The sequence below is a fragment of the Caretta caretta genome, chromosome 8 (genome assembly GCF_965140235.1).
Source record: "Caretta caretta isolate rCarCar2 chromosome 8, rCarCar1.hap1, whole genome shotgun sequence".
Lineage (NCBI taxonomy): Eukaryota > Metazoa > Chordata > Testudines > Cheloniidae > Caretta > Caretta caretta.
This window is the reverse complement of record NC_134213.1, coordinates 61,497,570-61,519,588: the sequence shown is the minus strand read 5'-3', so window position 1 is coordinate 61,519,588 and position 22,019 is coordinate 61,497,570. Positions and strand designations below refer to the sequence as shown.

Here is a 22,019-nt window from a genome sequence, read left to right as displayed (position 1 = left end):
TCAATGTAGGTGATCTCCCTAAAACGTAAACTGGTCCATACCCACTTCAAACCAAAAGCGATACCTAAGATCAGCAAGTCCTCCCTCTTGGAGCATGGTTTTATTAACAAAAAGATAGTTTCAGACTAACCCACAAGAAGGAGAGGGCTAGGGAGCTACTGAAAGCCATCTGCTGTAGAGGAAGCTCTCACAGTCACTAAAAACCAGCCTGAGCAGAGGCCAAAAGGAGCTGGACTAGCAGCAGCTGAGGACACATGGCAGATACAGAGTAATTTCTAACAGTGAAAAGGAAGCAGACAGGCTCTCTCAATAAAATGCTGAGCAGGGCCTCTGATTTACAGATATCAAAGATGGAGTTGGGGAAGCAGGGGAAGTATCCAGAGAATGACAGACCTATGATAATGGCTATGGGCTATTAAGTATGGAATACCCAATACAGTGAAGGCAGGATGGATCTTACAGCATGTCATACAGGAGGAGAAACAGTCAAGTAGAAGAGACAGCTAAGAGATAACACGGAAGATGTGCCACTGCAACCACTATGCACCACCCGGACACAAGGGGGGTGGTAATGCCACACCTATTTGCATGAGAATGTGTGTAGGCTGAAAGTAATTTACCAACACTGGAATTTGTCCAGGAGACACACTTATCATTCCTGTTCGTGCAGTGCATGTCTTGGGATCTCTACAAAGCCTTTGCAAACTAAGGGGGTTACATTTGCTCTGAATGCTGGGACCTCAACAACACAATATGCCTCAATACAGTGCTGGGGCATTAGGTCGGTACTGATGGAGAAGGACACCTACAACATCAGCAACTCTCCCTGTAGCACTGGGCTTCTGTTGGAGATCTCCCAAATGCATACAGATCACCAGTGCTTAGTTTGTCAGATTGGACATGATCACAGCCTGATGTTTTATATTGGAAAATATTGATTTAAAAGAGACTCGAAAAGCTTTAGTTATACAACAGAATCACTTATGATTTAGTGTGTGTGTGAGAGCTTATAATTAGTTTAAACATTAGAACGTGTTACACTCCGCTGAAAACTCGTATCTTATTTTATAATTGGGGGTAGCGCAACTTCTCACTAATCCAATCCATTACCCAAGAGAAGGATTTTTATTCTGTTTATCCAAACTAACAGCATGCCCTAGTCCTTTAATGGACAGTTCACAGAAGTCCATTGTTTCCCCTCTAGACTTTATATATGAAAGATTTGCAAGAAACGTTTTTCATTTGGATACGTTTGTTTACGTCACCATCAGGCCCTCACACAACAATCTAATTATGAAGGGGCAAAAGCTACACTTTCAACAGTGCAGTGAACAGGCAGACCAGGTGAATCTGCCAAAATGTGAGTGGCATGAAATATAGGGCTATCCATAATAAATGTCGTATGGTGCTGTGAAAACACAAGTCATGCAGAACTAATCTAGGTGTTTATTTTCTACCATCTGCACCTGGCTAGCCAGATTTATGAAGCTGTTACCAACATGACTTAGAAAACAAAAGCATTCCATATCTCTCCTTTAAGGTTTAACAAGCTGCGTTGTATCTCACTTTATTAATCCAAGCGCATTTGGGCACCAAATGCACAGTTGCTTAAATACACCTGGATACAATTACAACTATCCTTGGAGCCTTCTGCAAACTAATGTATTTTTTGTGTAATATGCATGTGTTTCTCTTTACACTTGAGACTGTTTAGTTGATTAACTGGGCAATGCGCTGAATTTTAGCTTGTGAATTACAGAGTTTACAATACGGTGCAGTAACTACCATTCCAAACCTCAGCATTTTTATTTCTAACATGGATGGTGGCTTCTCTTGGATAGTGGTGGATGTTGAGGGTGTGGAAATAGTCTTCCCCGACTGGTAGGAGAAGGACAAGAGGCTAATTTTCCCATGGATTGTGATAAGTGAGTGGGGTCATAGGTTCTTTCCCGTAATGACTTTTTAAATTCCAGACAGACTGCGGTGAACTAAAAGTGGCTTTCAATTTTTTGACAAAGCTGAAATTTTCCACCAGGGCGGAAGGTGGAAAGTATTTTCTGTTCAGCTCTAATATCCGCATAAGAACAAACTACCATTCTTTGTAAGGCAAATTCATCCATTGGCTGATTTCTTCTGTTCTTCTTCTTTTACCATTTGAAAACATTAATAAACCAGAAGGAAGTCTCTTCTGCTAAATCCTTAGTGTCTCTCTTTAATGTATTAATGAGTCATTGCTGTCAATCTGAAGGCCTGTGTTTCAGTTTCTGATAGATTTCTGATCCAAGAAATCTGGGATATGAATCCCTTTCCATGTGCATGTATACTATTTTCTGAGCTTCGTCAAAACAGGACTGAGTTGGATCTTGAATATTCCTGATAATAGCTTCCCTTGCAGGACTATCAATGTTAATCTGAAAAATAAAACAACATTAAAGAAAGTTACAACAAAAATACAGAGTACAAAAATAGGGCACTGCAAAGATGAAGCTTGGTAGGCTGCAGTCTATGCCTTGCATCCATATGATCAACTTTGGTACCATGTTTGTATGTTGAAAAGGAGCTACAGGAGTAAAGTTATTAAGAAAAATAAAAATCTAAAGTATTTAAAAATCTTGGTATAAAAGTGTTCACTTCCCCCCCACTTAGTTAGGTTCCTATATCTTTATTTATATATCTAAATGGAAGGCCTGTTTTTCAGATGTTCTGACCAACTGAAATCAGTGGGTGCCATTGGGTGCTCATCACTTTTGAAAATCAGGCTACTGAAGTCACAGTATATTGTACAACAGAGACTGTACGTCAATCCTGTTTAGGAAATGGGTTATTGTGTAAGACTCAGGAGTCATATGGGGATTTGAAGTGGATGAGTGGAAGATTTGTGGATGTCTAAGACCTTAATGTACTGGTGCTGTGTACCTTTCCATCAGAAAGGTAAACTGCAAATAAGAGTTGAATCTCACCATGATATAGGAGATTGACCAAGGCAATTGCAGTTCAACAAAACATTTTGTAAGTTAGATTTGCTCTATTAAGTTGCATTTATTAGAGACTGAAAGAACTGGAGGCGTGTGGATTAATGTGTAACCGTTGATGTGTGGAGACCTTGCTGTATCAATGGTGTTTTTTAGGTGCAATCTACTCCTTCCTGAATACTATTGCATTTTTTTTTTGTTTGTTTTTTGAATACAGACTATGTTGAGATCACCATCAGCTTCCATTTAAAAAGTTTCAAGCCCTCATGTTTGTTGAGAAAAACTTGAAAACAGGAAGCAAGCGTGATCCCAAAGACTCACCCAGAAGGCAAATGAAGAATTCACAATTTATTTAAAATTTTTTATGCTGATCTCATGATTTTGAGACCTGACTCATGATTATTCAATGCTTGAGGCTGGCAACACTGATCAGCAAATGGGAGGTTATCCATCTCTGAGAATGTGTATTTTTTTTGTACATTTGTGATTGAGTTTCCTATAAAAGCTCAAATGAAAAAACAGCAGGCTGGCCAATCAATTCCCCCCACCCCCAAATCCTAAAAACAAAAAACCCCTCAAACGCCTCATAATTTTTAAAATTATCCCATGAAGTTTTGAACCAGTCTCAAGAATTTTTAACTTGCAGGGCTGACCATATTGTTGTTTCTTAATCAAAGCTGTAAACCGTCACCCTACACCAACCTTATCCTGGCATCTGAGGGCATGGCTACACTTGCAGATGTAGAGCACTGGCAGTTAAACCAACCTTTGGAGACCGCAGCAGGGAAAGCACTGCCGTGTGTTCACACTGTCAGCTGCAAGTGCAGTGGCGTGGCCACATTAGCAGCTCTTGCAATGCCACAGAGAGCAGTGCATTGTGGTAGCTATCCCAGGGTGCAAGTGGCTGCAGCGTGCTTTTCAAATCCGGAAGGGGGTGGTGGAGTGTGACAGGGAATGTGTTGTGTGTATGTGGGGGGGACAGACTGTGTTTTGGGGGCCTGAGAGTGTGTCAGCATGCTGTCTTGTAAGTTCAGACAGCAGCAGATCCCGCCCCTGGTCTCTCTTTCTCTCTCTCTCTCTCACACACACACACACACACACACACACACACACACACAAATGCCTGCCTTTGCAGCAGGACCATTTCTCAGTAATGGTTTGCTTTGTCCTGGAGCAGAGAAGCATGCCGGCTGTCAGAAACTGAGCTTTGAAAGGGGATATCCGCATGCCTGCAGCTGAGTTCAAAACAACGAGAAGAGTGGCCACTTGACTTCAAGGGATTATGGGACGTTTCCAGAGGCCAATCACAGCGCAGTAATGCAACATGTTGTCCACACTGACACGTGGGCATTTAAGCCGGGGCGCAGCGAGCTTTATACTTCTCATGGAGGTGGATTACCAGGAGCGCTCCAGTTGCAGAGTCCAGGAGCTCTACGTGCCTTGCCAGTGTGGACACCTCAGGAGTTAAGATGCCTGGGGCTGATTTTAATGTGCTCTAACTTGTAAGTGTAGCCAAGGCCTTAGAATCAAACTGGGTTCTTTCGAGCCCTCACATCTCCAGCAATTTGAGTTGTGCATTTGGAATTTAGTTAATAATTCTCTTGCTGATGCATGAGCCAGAAAAAAATCTAGCGCGCTGTGTTGGACCTGCAGTGGTAATGAGTAAAAAGTAGATTAAATTTGATTTTTGTCAGTGAAGTGAGAAGATAATGATTCTTAAGACACCTAGAAATGATCTGCTGGGTGTGATGTTTATATAGTGTTTTAACAGAAAAGAACCACACTGTAATATTAATCCCTGTTCATACAGCCAAATCTGGTCTGTTTTTCTGAAAATTTGTCCATGTTTTTATTAGAGGATTATTAAGGATTGATTTATTGAAGTAGCTTAACCATTTGGGATGAATTACTCCCATTTTTCTTACTTCTCCAGTGCTTCTGGGAACTTGATGGTCTTTTAGCATGCTTCTGCCATCTCTTAAAAGGGATGGAACTGGGTAGAGATCTCACTTAATTTCCAGGTACTTATGGAAAGACTGGACTAAGCAAGGGTCACGTTCAAAGTCTACTGGTGTTTGGAAAGACTCCGTTGGCATCAACAGGCTTTCTACAATCCTCTAAAGGAATGGAAAAAACCTCAGGACTTTAGTTCTAGACTCTGTTCTGGCACTGACTCCCTCTGTGGCCTGGGGCAAAGAATTTTACCTATCTGTCTCAGTTTCTTATCTGAAATGAGGTTAAAAATACTTAATTACCTGCTTCACAGAGGTGCTGTGAAGATGATTAATCAAATAAACATCTTACACTACTTTGTACAGTGAGTGACACTGCCAATTATTTATTGCTGCATTTTTCAAGCTTTCAGTTTCAACAGATACCACGTGCATGTTTTTAATATAAACAGGGGTGTGCGCACACGTGTGAGGGAGGGATGGAGCAGTTCTTGCAATGTTAATTCACCTCTTTAGGCGCCTGGGGCTGAATGTAATTTTTAAAAATTTTCCTGGCCACAGAAATTCTTTTCCTCCGTGATTCAATCTTCTTGTAAGTTTCACATGCAAGCCAGAATTCCATGTTCTCATCACTGTATTCTGTCTTCAGGTAGCTCTTGTAGATTATAGGTCCATCTGAAAATATTTCAGAAGTCAAACTTTATAAACTATAAATGATAGCATTTAGGAAGATAATTGTCAAACAGATTTTGCTTAGCTCTGAGTGAAAAATGACTAGATAAGGATTATAGACCAGTTTTGGTACTTTTTCTCATGTTGAATAGTTCCTCACTCCACAAGAAATCTTACAGAAGACAATGGGGCTACTCATGGGATAAGGTGCTACCCATTCTGACCATGAGTATCTGAGACTACTTCAGGGGTGCTGGAACAGTTTTTATAGTGGGGGTGCTGAGAGCCATTGAACCAAACTGTAAACCCTGTACAGATGCCCCCCGACTTACACAAGGCTTTCCGGAATGGAACAATTGTGTAACTCGAATTTTGTGTAAGTAGGAAATGTATACCTGTACGTTACGGAATGTTTTCAGCAACTCGAAAATCCTATTTCTGGCTTATGGAACTTTTTCCGTAAGTGCGAATTTGCATAAGTCAGGTCTTGCGTAACCTGGGGAGCGTCTGTATATAATGGAAACCACTTCAGTCCAGGGGCTGCTGCAGCATTGTTAATTCCAGCACCTATGGACTACTTTAAAAAAGTAAGGAAATCTTCTGGCCCTTTTTGTTTTATATTTACATAAAATGTGAGACTGTGAATAGAATGGTTTTAAAAGAATATTTAGGGGATAACTGGCCTCTCAATGTGACATATAAAAGTTTCAGACTTCAGTATTCTTCGTTTTGTACATGCGCAGAACTCCCTTAACATCAGTGAGAGCTGCACATGTTCAGAAAGAGCAGAATATCAAAGAAAAAATTTCCTCTTCCTATGGTTTAAAAACCACACAACAAATATGCATGTTTTAAGGCTGATAATTAATTTAAAAATTCAGCTCTACATCAGAGTGAAAAACTTCTAAACATCAAAAAATCATGGTCTAACTGGAAAAAAGGAAGGCTTTTATTTTTTATTTTCCATTTTTTTTCCCTGTCATCAAAAGGAAAGGTGACTTTTGTTGCTGCCATCCTTGTAACTAAGAAAGCTGTCAGTGTGCTCTCCAGCAGATAAAAGGTTTTGCAAATTGTGTTCTCTACCCTTAATGTATACCAGTACACCTTTGCTATAATGAACCCTGGGGATCCAAGCCTTTTGTTCAGCATAGTCAGGGGTTCGTTCTAGCGAAAGGGGTGGAGGGAGACAGAGCTTCCAGGGCCATGGTGGGGAGGGTGAGTGGGATCCAGGGACCATGTTCGCTATAGCTCAAGGCTTGCTATTGCAAAGGCATTATAACGAGGGACTTCTGTACTTTGTCCAAACATCCCGACTCCCACTGATTTTTGGCTTCACTGGTGGTAGCAATTGTTGGAAGCCTTAGTACGCTATACCTTAAAGAACTAGCAGGTTCAAGAATTTAACACCATGTCATTTACACCTGCTCTGAGCAGCACGTGATGATGCAGTGGCTAAAATGGCTGCAGCCATGAAAATGTTGAGGTTTCAACCACTGTTACCACTTGCTGAGTAGCACCTTTGTCAGCAATGGTGAGAAATATTTTCCAGGAAAACCTAGTGTAGGCAAATACTTTAAGACCAACATAGCTCTGGGATAAGCAGTTGCAGCTCCATTGACTTCAAATGAAGTTTCTCACGGTTCGTATACTTGGCCCTTTGCAGGAACCTGAGAGCAATGTGGAGATATTTCATCAATGGCAAAATCTACATTTTGCGAGTGTTTCATAGCGCTCTAGTTCTAAAAGCAAATTTCTCCAGTGGTGCAGATCACAGAGTTTTCTGGTTTCTGCAAGAGATGTCAGCATGCCACAGGCTGGTGGTGTGGTTACAAGCAGTAATGCTGCTTGTGTGTGATTTCTGATATTTCAAGTTGCCTCTCTATAGCACAGTGCATTCCAGAGCTTCCCTTGCACAGTAATACTCTATATTGCCCCCACTAAAGGCTGTGCTTTTATAGCACAACCTGGCCCTTGATTGATTTTTTTTTTTTTTTTTTTTTGCTTTTCAATGTATTCATAAATGATCTGGAAAAAGAGGTGAACAGTGAGGTGGCAAAGTTTGCAGATGGTACAAAATTTATAGTTTTACGTATAGATTTCCTCCAGAATTTCAAGCACCACTGCCAATCCATCAAACTCTCTTGAACACTCCCATACTAGCACCAACTTCCTGGACACCATGATCAGCCCTACAGATGACTATATACAAGAAACTCCTGGATCCAGCAACCACCCTGAACACAGCAAGTAGTCTGGTATCTACAGCCAGGTACTCAGTTACCACAGAATTTGCTCAGAGGAGAAACTGCGTGATATGCACATAAATGCCTTCACCAAACAAGGACATGCCACCAGAAAAATAGATCACATCATGTAATGGGTCACCCAAATACCTTGGGAGAACCTGCTTCAATACAGGGAAAAAAACCCAAACCACTGAACTTACACCCCTAGTTTTCACCTACCACCTCACACTGGAACCCACATGGGATATCATTAAACTACAACCCATACTTGAGGGGACCACATCCTGAAAAATCTTTCCCAAACCCCCTCTTCTGGCTTTCAAACAAGCTCCCAACCTCACCAAGATCATTATCAGAAGGAAGCTTCCCACAGACCAGGACACACCAGCTCAAACGGCATCATATCTTGCCATAATAACAAGTGCAAACCTGCAAACATATCTCCACTGCTACAATGATCAATACTCCACAGAACACACCTTTCAAGATCCATGGCTCCTATATCACATGCCTCTGTCAACCCATGGTACACCTCAACTAGCACATCAGATGTCCCAAAACAACTACGGGGGTGAAACCAGACAATCAATACGCTCTTGAATGAACTGTCACCAAAAATATGACAAAAATGCCCTATAACCCGTGGGTGAACACTTCTTACAAAGCGATCACTCCATGTCTGACCTCTTAATCCTCATCTTCACCTTTAAAAGATGATCCTAGAAACATAAATTCATAACTTTGCTGAACACTTAAAAACCATTGACTTAACACACATGCTGGATTTATGGCTTATTACAACAATTTGTAACACCCCCTTAGTGCCTGCTAACCCTTAATGGCCCACTTCATTTTAAGTGGTCTTCTACAGCATGTGTGAATCCCTTATGGTTATTGGTCTGTCCCAGTTTGTATTTAATTCTCCAGGCCTGAGGAAGAGCTCTGTGAAGCTCAAAAACGTGTCCCTTCCCCAACAGAAATTGGTCCAATAAAAGATATTACCTCACCTACCTTATCTCTCAGAAGCAGGGCTGGCTCTAGGCACCAGCAAAACAAGCAGGTGCTTAGGGCTGCACATTTCTAGGGGTGGCATTCTGGCGCCGGCCATGCTGCCACAAGGAATGTGCCCCAGCTCGCCTCCGCCTGCTCCCCTGAGCATGCCGCCGCTGCTTCACTTCTCCGCGAAACAGCTGTTTCATGCTGCAAGCCTGGGGGGGAGGGAGGAGAAGCAAAGCGGCAGCACGCTCTGGGGAGGCAGCAGTGGTGGAGCAGAGGTGAGCTGGGATGGGGAGCGGTTCCTCTACCCACCCCCCGTTACTTCCTGTGCTCCCTCCCCACCCTCCCTCACATCCGCTCTGTCTGCTCCCCTGAACGCGCTGCCTCTCCTTTGCCTGAGAGGGAGGGGGGAGAAGCGGAGTGGCGGCATGTTCAGGGGAGCAGAGGTGAGCTAGGGTGCGGGTTGCAGGGGGGAGCCACAGGAAGCAATGGGCGGGGGGGAAATGCAGCATGCCTCGGGGAGGAGGCAGGGCCGGGGATTTGGGGAAGGGGTTGGTAAGGGGTGCAGTTTGGGCAGGGGGGCCACAAAAAAAAAAAGCGGGGGAAGCCAAAATTTTTTTTTGCTTGGGGCGGGAAAAATCCTAGAGCCAGCCCTGCTCAGGATACATAGTGACTAATTATATTGCAATGGGCATCAAGGGCATTAGTGGTGAGTGATTTGGCATTAAAATTTTTCATTTGCTTTCCTCTTTAATGGAGGTCAGTAACCATACAACACAGTGAATGGAGATATTCCAATGTATCGCATAAGCTCTCCCTATCCACACATTTCTAAAAAAGCATTAGATAGCTGCTGGTAAATTAACTCTGCTGGATTGAAAACATACAACTACTTACATTTAGTAGTCATCAGCGTTTCAAAAGATTGGGACCACTGTAGCACTTCCTCCAATGACACTCTTTGCAAAAGGGGGAAAGGTTATTGTGGGATTAGAGTTGTAGTTAACTGTGTGACTGATGCTCTGTTTAAAAATAAAGCTAAATTCCATTATCTAAAATACAGTCGCCTAATTCAGTGAATCTATATGCATTTTGCTCTCCCCAAGTTCATTTTTGGGTGTTTCAGATCTCATGCCTACAGCTTTGAAGAAAAGATAACTCGCAATAACTATGGACCCAGTTCTGCACTAAATTACACCCATACGACCCCCTTTGAAGTCAATGGAAATTGTGTGTGTAGGCAGTGCAGTGCAGTACTGCAGAATGGGAGAAGACTAAAGAAAGCATTAACAGTTCAGACTGTCAGCTCTCCCAGGCAGGGGTGATTATGTAAGGTTGCTTTGTGTCTAGAGACCCTGCTGTAGTTCAGGACTTCAGGTGCCACTGCAATGTTAGGTGGTACTATTAAAGTCCCTGAGTATGATAACAAAACAATTTCTTCTCCACTAACACCTTCCACATTTATCATTAGCTGCGAGGTTGAGCTCTGAACATTATGCAGTAGAACCTCAGTATTATGAACGCCTTGGGAATGGAGATTGTGGTTATTTCAAAAGTTTACGACTGAACATTAACTTAACACAGCTTTGAAACTTTACGATGGAGAAGAACAATGCTGATTTTAACCATCTTAGTTTAAATGACAGTTTCCTTACCTTGTCAAAAAATGTTTTTAAACTTTCTCTTTATTTTTTTTAGTAGTTTACATTTAACACAGTGCTGTATTGTATTGCTTTTGTTGTCTCTGCTGCTGCCTGATTGCATACTTCCAGTTCCAAATGAGGTGTGTGGTTGATGGTCAGTTCATAACACTGGTGCTCATAACTCAGAGGTTCTATTGTAGCTGATAAATGATGGAAAGACTAATAAAATCTTGACTGCAAAAGACACTCAATCCATTTCATTCATCTACTTGTTTGAAATTTAAAATTAATCACAGTATTACTAAGCAAGAGGATTCTTAGAGGTGACTAACAATGGATTGTTTTTCTTTTATGCTCGTTATTCTTACGTGGCAATTTCCTGGGTTTCTAGGGGGTCTTCCATTTATTCTCTTAACTCTTAGTTCTGTGAAAGACAGAGACATCAGAGAGAACTAAACAGCTTGAAAAAAAATAAACTGATAAGGGCCAGATCCTGCACTGGTATAAATCAGCATAACTTTATACCACCTGTGTCTCCGGGTCTTATAATTTTTAGTATCCTACCACTGGTAACTTGAAAGAAATGCCTATGCTAAATGTTCATGTAAGAGATTGGAGAAAAAATGCATTGTAATTCATTAGGCTCTAATCAAACTGGAGAGGGAGTTTTCATTCTCCCTTGATCCTTCCATTTTGGCATCAGTTTCTGAATCCCAACTAAAGCCACTTAATTACCATAAAGTTCAAGAATAATCCATATTTGATTAAAAGCAGTCTTGGTTTGTGGATAGTGGGTACTAATGACTGATTTGTAAGCCTGCTCTGCACAGCAGCTGTTTGCTGGTTTTGTAGTCTAGTTTGTGGTGATTCCTTAGGTTTGTTTCAACATAATTCTAAGAAGGACACCACTGTCGTGTATTACAGTTTGTTATAGCAAGCCAATCTTTTCTGGGCAGAAAAATGAATGTCAGTTACTCAGCACATTTCTGGATAGTTTAACTCCTATGTTTGGTAGAAATTTTGCAACCACCGAACTGTGGTCTCAGCTCTTCTGTAATTTCTGGTCACACAGTTCGTTCTTGTTCAAGTAGGGCTTTTCTCATGCTTAACTGACCTCCTCTTTACATAAATACTCGAAGTGTGTGGTTATGGCAAGAGAGGTGGCTCTGCAAAAGTTGCATCTTGCGCCTGTGAATGCTTATTCGTTGACAGAGCTGCTTCTGAGTCATATCTGCTGTTACTGACACAGACACATTTTTACTGTTGTCAGCATTGTCACTCTTATACAGAATAAGTGACATACTTGTCTGTCTCCCTGAGCGCCAACAAAACTGCCATTTTATTTCCATTTCTGAATATTTGCCTCTAGTGTTAATCTGTGAAGCAGAACAAACACAGCCTGATTTTAGTTACTCTCCATGGGTAAGTTAACACTTAGGGAAGATGATGTTTTACTGTAAACTGAGGAAATATATGGAAGTCACTGAGGGGGAAAATGGGTATGGGCTATGAAGATTTCCCCCCCACTTTTGTGACTATAACCCCACTTAGTCACAGAAGTTGTATCAGTAGGATCTTCTGCAGTGAGAATCCATATGCAGAGGGAGAAGAACTGATCATGTCGTCACTATGCAATGTATACTGCACAACTAGAAAAGAAAAAGTACTTAAGGGACCATGGTGCACTGCAGAAGGCCTGGGACTGGGAGTCAGGAGACATGGCTTCTATTCCCCACTCTGCCACTGACCAGCTGTGTGACCTTGGGCAAATCGCTGGATTTGTTTTCCCTCCCAACCTTTTTCTGTTTTTTATATTTAGAGAGTCCCTGCCCCGATGAGCCTACAATCTCTCACTGTGTTTATACAGTGTCTTTCACAATGGGGTCCCAATCTTGCTTGGTGTTTCTATATGCTACTGCAATAAAAAATAAATACTATTACTAGTAATAGTGAGACTACTGGCTCAGTGAGGTTGTTTTGGATGCTCATGTATTATTCTGTGGTGGTCTGGAAGCCTACTTTCGCCATCTCCGATTCAAAGAATACTTTCAAGATAACACTGAACAGCACACTGATACCCTCCCAGCAACAGCACAAGAAGAAGAACTCCCCATGGACTTCTTCTGAGGTTCAAAATGACCGTCTGGACCTATACATAGGATGCTTCCGCTGACTGGACAGGCAGAAATGGTGGAAAAACAACATCACTTGCCTCATAACCTAAGTCATGCAGAACGCAACGCCATCCACAGCCTCAGGAACAACCCTGACATTATAATCAAAGAGGCTGATAAAGGAGGTGCTGTTGTCATCATGAACAGGTCTGACTACCAAAAGAAGGCTGCCAGACAACTCTCCAATACCAAATTCTACAGGCCACTTTCCTCAGATCCCACTGAGGAATACACTAAGAAACTGCACCATCTACTCAGGACACTCCCTACATTAACACAGGAATAAATCAACATACCCTTAGAGCCCTGACTGGGGTTATTCTATCTACTATGCAAGATCCACAAACCCGGAAATCCTGGACGCCCCATCATCTCGGGCATTGGCACTCTCACTGAAGGACTGTTCAGATATGTGGACTCTCTACTCAGACCCTACGCCACCAGCACTCCCAGCTATCTCCGTGACACCACTGATTTCCTGAGAAAACTACAATGCATTGGTGATCTTCCAGAAAATACCGTCCTAGCCACCATGGATGTAGAGGCTCCCTACACAAACATCCCACACACAGATGGAATACAAACTGTCAGTATCCCTGATGATGCCACAGCACAACTGGTTGCTGAGCTCTGTGACTTTATCGTCACGCACAGTTATTTCAAATTTGGTGACAATATATACCTCCAGACCAGTGGCATTGCTATGGGCACCCTCATAGCCCCACAATATGCTAACATTTTTATGGCTGACCTGGAACAACGCTTCCTCAGCTCTCGTCCACTCATGCCCCTTCTCTACCTATGCTACATTGATGACCTCTTCATCATCTGGAGCCATGGGAAGGAAACCCTGAAAGAATTCCACCATGATTTCAATAGCTTCCACCTCACCATCAACCTCAGCCTGGACCAATCTACACAGGAAGTCCACTTTCTAGATACCACGGTGCAAAGAAGTGACCGTCACGTTAACACCACCCTATACTGAAAACCCACCGACTGCTATGCCTACCTTCATGCCTCCAACTTCCATCCCGGACACACCACACGATCCATTGTCTACAGCCAAGCACTGAGGTACAACCACATTTGCTTCAACCCCTCAGACAGAGACCAACACCTACAAGATCTTCACCAAGCATTCTCAAAACTACGATACCCACACGAGGAAATAAGGAAATAGGTACACAGAGCCAGACGTGTACCCAGAAGCCTCCTGCTGCAAGACAAGCCCAAGAAAGAAACCAACAGAACTCCACTGGCCATCACATACAGTCCTCAGCTAAAACCTCTTCAATGCATCATCAGTGATCTACAACCCATCCTGGACAACGATTCCTCACTTTCACAGGCCTTGGGAGGCAGGCCAGTCCTCACCCACAGACAACCCGCCAACCTGAAGCATATTCTCACCAGCACCTACACACCTCACCTAACTCGGGAACCAATCCATGCAACAAACCTCGATGCCAACTCTGTCCACATATCTACACCAGCGACACCATCACAGGACCTAACCAGATCAGCCACACCATCACCGATTCATTCATCTGCACATCCACCAATGTAATATACGCCATCATGTGCCAGCAATGTCCCTCCGCTATGTACATTGGCCAAACTGGACAGTCCCTATGTAAAAAGATAAATGGACACACATCAGATACTAGGAATGGCAATAAACAAAAACCTGTAGGACTTGGGTACTTCAACCTCCCTGGACACACAATAGCAGATTTAAAGGTAGCCATCCTGCAGCAAAAAACTTCAGGACCAGACTTCAAAGAGAAACTGCTGAGCTTCAGTTCATTTGCAAATTTGACACCATCAGCTCAGAATTGAACAAAGACTGTGAATGGCTAGCCAGCTACAAAAGCAGTTTCTCCTCCCTTGGTGTTCACACCTCAACTGCTAGAAGAGGGCCTCATCCTCCCTGATTGAACTAACCTCGTTATGATAACCTCGTTAGCCTGATTCTTGCTTGCATATTTATACCTGCCTCTGGAAATTTCCACTACATGCATCTGACAAAGTGGGTATTCACCCATGAAAGCTTATGCTCCAATACATCTGTTAGTCTATAAGGTGCCACAGGACTCTTTGCCGCATGTATTATTTGTACACTTTTTAAATCTGTTTGTCTTGCAAAGTGCTAAGGAGAGCTGGTTGGTGTTTGTTTTTTTCCCCACAAAAAAACTTGACTTTACTGAGAAATCAAAAACTGGAAATTTTGGACTGAAAGATTTCAATTTGGAAATGCCATTGTGGTACTTCATGTGAGCTGTAGTTCGGTTGCGTCATGTTCCAATTCTCTTCTATGGGTTGGGCTCCCTGGCTATGAAGCATCACCGTCTCCTCTCTTGCTGAGCAGTTGCAGTGTACATAGGAATCTATGGCATCATGGGAAACATAAATTGGCTGGAGAACCTGTCCAGCTGAGAGAACTGAGAGTATAAGGCACAATTTTTCAACCTCTGGCAGTGAGGCTGAGTTTAAAAAAACAAAAACTAACCCCTTCCTCCCCCAACATCCTGTTTTTAAATTCATCCCAGGTATAGCTCCATTGACTTCAGTGGTTACACCAGGGGTGAACTTGGACTAAGATCTCTATGCCTGAACAGTTCAAATTAAAACAATCCTATTACTCATAGCCTAAAGACACTGCGAATATATTGAAATTGATCTACTGTGAAGAAACAGCATGAATAACAGGTGATCAATATGTGCAGCCGTGATGACAACATGCATGGGTAAATATTCAGCATAAAATTATATAGTTAGCCCTCTTGACTTTTTCAGTCAGGAGGCTAAATCCCTTCATACGTTGTAGGATTATGTGACTGCAAAATTATAGTACTACTTACTTAGAAGTGATCCCATTTTCGTCTTCTCTGAATAGCTTACAAAGACAACAAATATTTGGGCTCATTCTCCTAAATAAAGAAAACATGTGAGTTCTGGAACCTGATATAGTACAGCAGGTGCACTTGAGTCCACCCTGATTTTAGAGGTCTGACTAGTTCCAACTGTGTTCCTCGTTTTACATATAGGGAATATAACTGGAATTGGTCAGACCTCTAAAACCAGGATGAACTGTTTAAATTCACCCACTGTATTTATGAAAATATTTGACAGGAATGAGGCATTTCCACTCATCTCAGTGGAGATTTGGCACCTGGCTCTTAAGCATTAAAGAAAAGAACAATTGAAAGACTTTTTTTTTTTTGAATGCTTGTTAAGGGCCTAACTGAAACATATAAAGTTATTGAATATTTAAGACTTGTTCCTTTCGTGCTTTTTTAGAAAAACATGAATATAACAATTCTCTTTTATAAAATGAGACATCCATAACTCCATAGTCCACGATACGTGACTCTAGAAAAGCTTCTGTCTCATTACAATCAACTGCAATGCTATCCCTAAATTTGACAGTTCCCTTAACTTTTTTTTTCAGGGTTTTATGTTTTTCATTTGCTTTTGTTGAGAAGTAAATTATTCCTCCTCTCAAAATGTTTTGAGGGACACTGTATAAATATGCCTGAAGAAGTTTTGGAGATTTGGGGCCTGACTCCAAGTACGTTGAAGTCAATGGGAATCTCTCTGCTGACTTCAGTGGCTTTTATATCTTGTACGTAAGAGCTCAAGACTTTGCTTTAAACTGAATAACTTTGAGTTTGTGAGTGAATTATTGAATCTCCAAGACAAATGTTTGGGACATGCTGAATCAATATTAATCCGAATTATTGATCAGACCTGGTAAACTTGTTCTGACATACGGATCCTGTCAAAAACTATGGGTACTATGTGTGTTGTTGTGACGAGGAAATTAAGGAAATATCCATCCTAGAAAATTATTTGTGAACTGAAGAAAGTCTTTTTTTTTATATATTTTTTTATTTATTTGTCCAACTCCTCCTCCTTTAAGCAATGCCATATGTTTTGAAGGCCAAATTCTTCAATAAACTTTATATATAATGTTGTTTATGGAATGGGTCTTTCTGTAAAATGAGTTTGTGTATATCAGTCTAGAATTAGATTACTACATTGTAGTCCACACCAATAATCAGAGATCTCTTTTCAGTCTAGTAATTTAAATCTACAATTTGGTTCAGATTAGGGCTTGACTGGCCTACACCTATCTTAGGGCTAGACTGTGCTTTTATATTGGAACACAAAATAAGGATGGTGCAGAGTTTCACTGCCCCAGGGGACATTCTGAACTGTGGAATCCTTAAATTCACCTCTTTTTTTAGAATTGAGCCATATCCTTAGAGCCTGAAGTCAATGGAACTACATCAGTTTAGACCATCTGAGAATCTAGCCTATTAAGTTTTCTACCAGATATTAAAATGCTTACTTGCAAAGCACCATAACAACTCTGACTGATAATACTATATGAGGCCTTATCCCCCAAAACTGAAGAGAATGCATGCCAATAGCCTTGAGATGACTACTCAAATTCTCACAGCTCTATGGCTTTGCATAGTTCCCTGTGTGTAATATATGCTCCAAACATTGCTCACAAGCAAAACCCAAATAATGTACTCAACAGAAACCCCCACTGGAATTTAAAGCAGACTTCAGGGGGAGTTGCTGGGTGCTTAACACTTTAAAAAAGAACAAGCCATGTTTTTAGGTGCCTAAATATGGATTTAGAAGCCTACCTTCAGGCCCCCATTTTTGAAATACTTAGCTGTAGCCTTTATCTGTGCTGTAATAATAAAAAAAGTTCATATCCAGATACATTTGTACTTTGGATCACTGGAGTGGAACTCATGCATAACCTAGGGGGCTTGATTTTAAAATATAAGGTAGTCTACATTGCTGAACTCTTCATTAAACCAGGAGTTGATAACAAATATTTTTTCTTCGGTTGCTGTATGGAAAACTCCATTGTAAAAGGAGACTGTTTTGTTCTTACTGGAGAACCATATGTCAGCAATGATAAACGCTTCAAACAAATACTGTGGCCTAGAGCTTACCTACATATTTGTGGTTCATGAAAGCAGGACTATGTTCTCTGTTCTTCCTTTATTTGAATCATCTGATAATACATTAGATAACAGGCAAAGAAACACAATGTACTTTTTGTAGCACTATTATATGAATTCCATATTTTCATGTGAATTTGACGTTTTTCTTCTGAAGCCTTGTCTGCACCGAGGATTTGCGTGAATTTCAGCCGTTGGTGCTAGCAATTTGTGTAGCTGCACTGGTGCAACTCATAATGTAGACAGGGTATGCTGCAATAAACTATGATTTACTCTGGTGCATCTTATGCTAGTTTCAATCAAGGAACAATCCACTGGTACAAAGAGTGGCTTCAGCTGTCTACATTAGGGGTCACATCTGCTGCTGCCCTAAATTGCAGTGTGGCTTCACTTACTCGAACGGAGTATTATACCAATGTATACCATGCCAGGATCTGGCGCTAGCCTGTTGACCAGTGGCGTTACACTGATGGCAGGCTGCCCATGGCTGTAATCAGAGCAAATCTAGAAGGTAAGAAAGACTTGAGTCATTCTTTGAAAGCTTCCATTATGTAGTCTGGTTATTTGCTACTTAGCAGCTTATGTAGTCATATAAATCTGTGCAAAGTGTGCACATTAGGATTTGGTAGCATTTCCCCCCTCTGTTCATAAGTGTAAATGACTAAACAAGTGCAAGGTAGCAAAGAACTGGACCCTGAGTTTTGCAATTTTATTGATTTATTGCTTTATTTTAGATCACTGTATTTTAGTACTCATGGTAATTGTGTCAAACTCGAGGTTGAGGTTCTCTGTCCATAGAATAAGCACAGCATGGGCATCTGTGTTTAGTGTTTCCCAAACCGCTCCTACCATATGCTCTGATCTGTCCTGGAGAGATCACTTCTAGGTAATTCAGTCTCTATCATGCTCAGCAGTTGGCCTTTCTGAGACTAAAAGCAAAACTCCATTGAGTTCATGAAGACAGAATTTTACCCTACATTGTCAATTGTGAGGCTGTTCATGAATTTAAGACCTTTTTTTTCCTAAATATTTTCCTCTTTTTGAATTATTAAAACTTCTTTCTATTTCATGTTTCCACTTTATCCTGGATTGGTTTTTGGATTTAACTTTAATATTTTTAATATTATGTACTGCATTTAAAAAAAAAAAAACCTCTTGCGCTCTCTCTCAATAAGCTTTTTACACAGTTTGGAATTTTGCATTTTTAGTAAAGAATGGTTTATCCCACTTGGTACTGTGTTTGCATTTCTCATGCAGTTCCAAGTGCTTAGCTCTGTAGAAGCGTGGCTGTCTGCGTGTCATGTCATCTGAGAGTCTGTGGTGGCCCAATCCTGTGAAGCGTTGCGTACCCAAAATTAGCAGCTGGGCTTAGCACCATTCAGGAGGTGGCTCTGGGTTTTTATGCATCAGCATTTGTAGATCCCACTTCTCATTCAGAAAGGTTTTTACAAAAATAAAGAGTCCCTAGACTGCTCACCCTGATATTCTGCTCCTTAGCCCACCTGCACTGCTTATCTCCAATAATTAAAAGCAGTTCGTGATCAAATTTGATCCTAATACTTTCATTCCCTATCTGAGCCCATCATTATTACTGTTCGTAATAAATTTCACTTGTAGGTTTTCAGCTACTGTATCAACACACAAGTCAGTTTATAGAATTACATTCAGAAACAATATGAACATTTCTTTGATAATGCTTTTAAAATGCTGGATTGCATATAATCCGATTCTAAAGACAAGGATAAGATTAATGAAATATGCTACCTTGAATTAATGTGATGACAGAAATGTGTAAATACTCAAGACTGTTGTGATTTAGCACAGTTCTTCTTCATCAGGTTTCCCTTTTCCTTCATAGCCCTGCCGCACGTATGGACCTGCAGAGAGAGACATACACGCAGGTATACTTTTTGTTTTGTTCTGGACTAGCCCAAGAATACTGTATACTGTTGAAATTCACATGAACGTAACAGTTATCAAAGGGGTCAGTCTTCAACTGGTGTGAATCAGCATAGTTCTATTGAAGACAATGGAGCTATACTCACTTACACCACTTGTGGATTTAGTCCAGAATTGTGTTCAAATTACACAAATCTGTTCCTTGGTTTATTATAAAGCTCTTCCACATAAGTTCATGAAAAGTATTTTAGCATGTAGGATTGTGCATTTCCAGCAGATTTCATCACCCAAAAGGCAAATCACAGGGCCCTAGCTGAATTAGTACAATATATGAATGAATGAAGTAGTCCCCCACATTCTGAGAATTAATCGCACTTCTGATAGTAAATGAATCTAAGATCTAAAACTATTCACAGATGGAAAGGATATGAGTAATTTGCTGAACAATCTAAGTCTGAGATGACTGTAATTACAATGATCTATAATGAGAGAATATCCTGTCAAACAGAAAAATGTTTTGATAGATCAAAGAGAGAGGCCTTTATTTTGAATGAAACTGTAATGTACATTACAGTTTCATTTTTTCAAGCATGAGAAGATTATGCCGTATGAGGTTGTAAAGAAGCTGTTTACTTTTTTAGTATGCAGCTATTTTGGCTGTACAGTGAAGTCTCCATAAAGAAACCTTTATGATAAAAGTTTAGTTGCACTCTACCCTCTCCCTTTTCAGTTTATTGCATAAAGTTTTATTGATCTTACTATATTGAGAATTTAATACAGAAGATTCACGTAGGCATGCATTTGTCTACACATTGTACATATTGAGAAAATAGGTGCTGTTGCCATAAGATCAGCTTTAGAATGGCAACCAGTATGTGTGGGAAGTATATCCTGGACAGAAAGATTATGCCCTTATCTCTACATTCCCTGTTTATGCTGAAGGAAATACTGCAATTTAAATTCTGAAAAAAGTTGTGTATAATCTTATACTTACAGTTTTTTTTTCTTGGATTGTCACCCCCTTTTTAGTGTTTCATTTAGTAGTCGCACTTGGCTGGAGGGTCAAGTTTCGAAATTGCATCCTGAGTGTTTTTCTTTATATTCTTCTAAAGTAAAATGTCTTGTCACACTCTGGTTGTATCCACACTGTGTGTGCTGTTGCCCGACTCCTTTCGTGCAAATATATATGCAAACTGTGTGTGTGGTTAATATGAAGGGGAAAAAAAAAGTTCCATTGGGCTCCTGATACACCACTGATAAAAACAGGCTGTGTATTGACACTATTGATGAACTGAAGAAAAAAGGATTTCACTACAGTAAAATACTTCAGGTATTCTCTGACAGGGCCAGTTTTGTGACTAATATTTTCCATCTCTTGATCAAATGACACTGTACAGAAAAAGTTAGAAACACACTGTTGAAAAGAGATAAGCATCCCATCACTGAAAAATGGCGCATTCATGTTGTAAAGTTGCGATCAAGAAGTGATTATCTCCAATTGTTTTGTTAGTCTGACTTTCTGCTCTAAAAGTAAGTTCTCTCTGAGTTCCTTAGTATGATACGTGTTTTACATGTGCATTTTCAATCAACTTTAATATATTGCACGGTGGTTGACTCTGAAGCATTATGTTAAAGTAGGACTTGTTTTTACATTTTGTGAGGTCCTTTGTCATCGTTATCCTAGTTGGCAAGAAGGGTATGTCGTCAGTGCAGAGTTATCAAAAGTTATCTACACTACATCTCGAGTTCACCTAAGTCAGATGAGAATGGCCACACCACAAAATAACACTTGAGTTGCTATGTCCACATCGGGGCTGCACTCCCTTGTGTGTGGTGCTAAGACTTCTGGGGCACACCCCATAGTTCATAGTGCTGTAGTAAGCTGAGCCACTCTAGGAATTCTTTCCTAGTGAATTGTGGGAGGACTTGCCTGTTGTTCCTGCATACACAGGGGAATTGTGGGAAGTCATTGGAAGATTAATGGTACTTGAGTGGCACCAGCTTGTGTCCACACTACAGAGTGGTCATGTTAGCAGATGATGAGTTGTGGTTACTTGAGTTTTAGTCTGAGTTAGTACCATATAGGAATGAATGAAGTAGTCCCACACTTTTCAAGAATTAACTGCCTGGGGTGGCAGATTCTCCCTGGGTTTGGCTTAGCCACCCCTGCTGCCCTGAGTGGCATTTTGACCCTGTCCTCCAGAGCTCTCGTGACGTTGGGGTGGCTGGGACCAACCTGAAGGAGTGGCTCTGTGACCTGCCACTTGGCTCCGCCACTTCTGAATCATCAGAAGGCTTATTCAGTCCCCCAAGACATTCAGATGTGCCCTCCCCTACTGGTTTCGAAACTCTGTTCTAGGAGGTATGAGAGGGACAGGGTGGCAGATTATCTTGAGTACACTCAGGGTTTTGACATGAACAATTGAGTGAAACAGACACTGACTTGCAAAAGAGTTTTGAGAGGACCGACCCCA

At 41.1% G+C, this 22,019-nt stretch overlaps 1 protein-coding gene across 1 annotated transcript; it reads right to left on the bottom strand.

Moving 5' to 3' along the window:
• Positions 1 to 434: 434 nt before the first annotated feature.
• On the bottom strand, positions 435 to 20,812 carry RGS13 (regulator of G protein signaling 13). The gene is made up of 6 exons (XM_048860416.2): positions 20,540 to 20,812; positions 19,411 to 19,523; positions 15,520 to 15,588; positions 9,736 to 9,797; positions 5,433 to 5,599; positions 435 to 2,411 (listed from the first exon to the last, which is right to left on the bottom strand). Exons 3-6 carry the CDS (start codon positions 15,582 to 15,584, stop codon positions 2,238 to 2,240), a joined length of 468 nt encoding a protein of 155 aa, XP_048716373.1. The 5' UTR covers positions 15,585 to 15,588; positions 19,411 to 19,523; positions 20,540 to 20,812; the 3' UTR covers positions 435 to 2,237.
• Between the last annotated feature and the right edge of the window lie 1,207 nt (positions 20,813 to 22,019).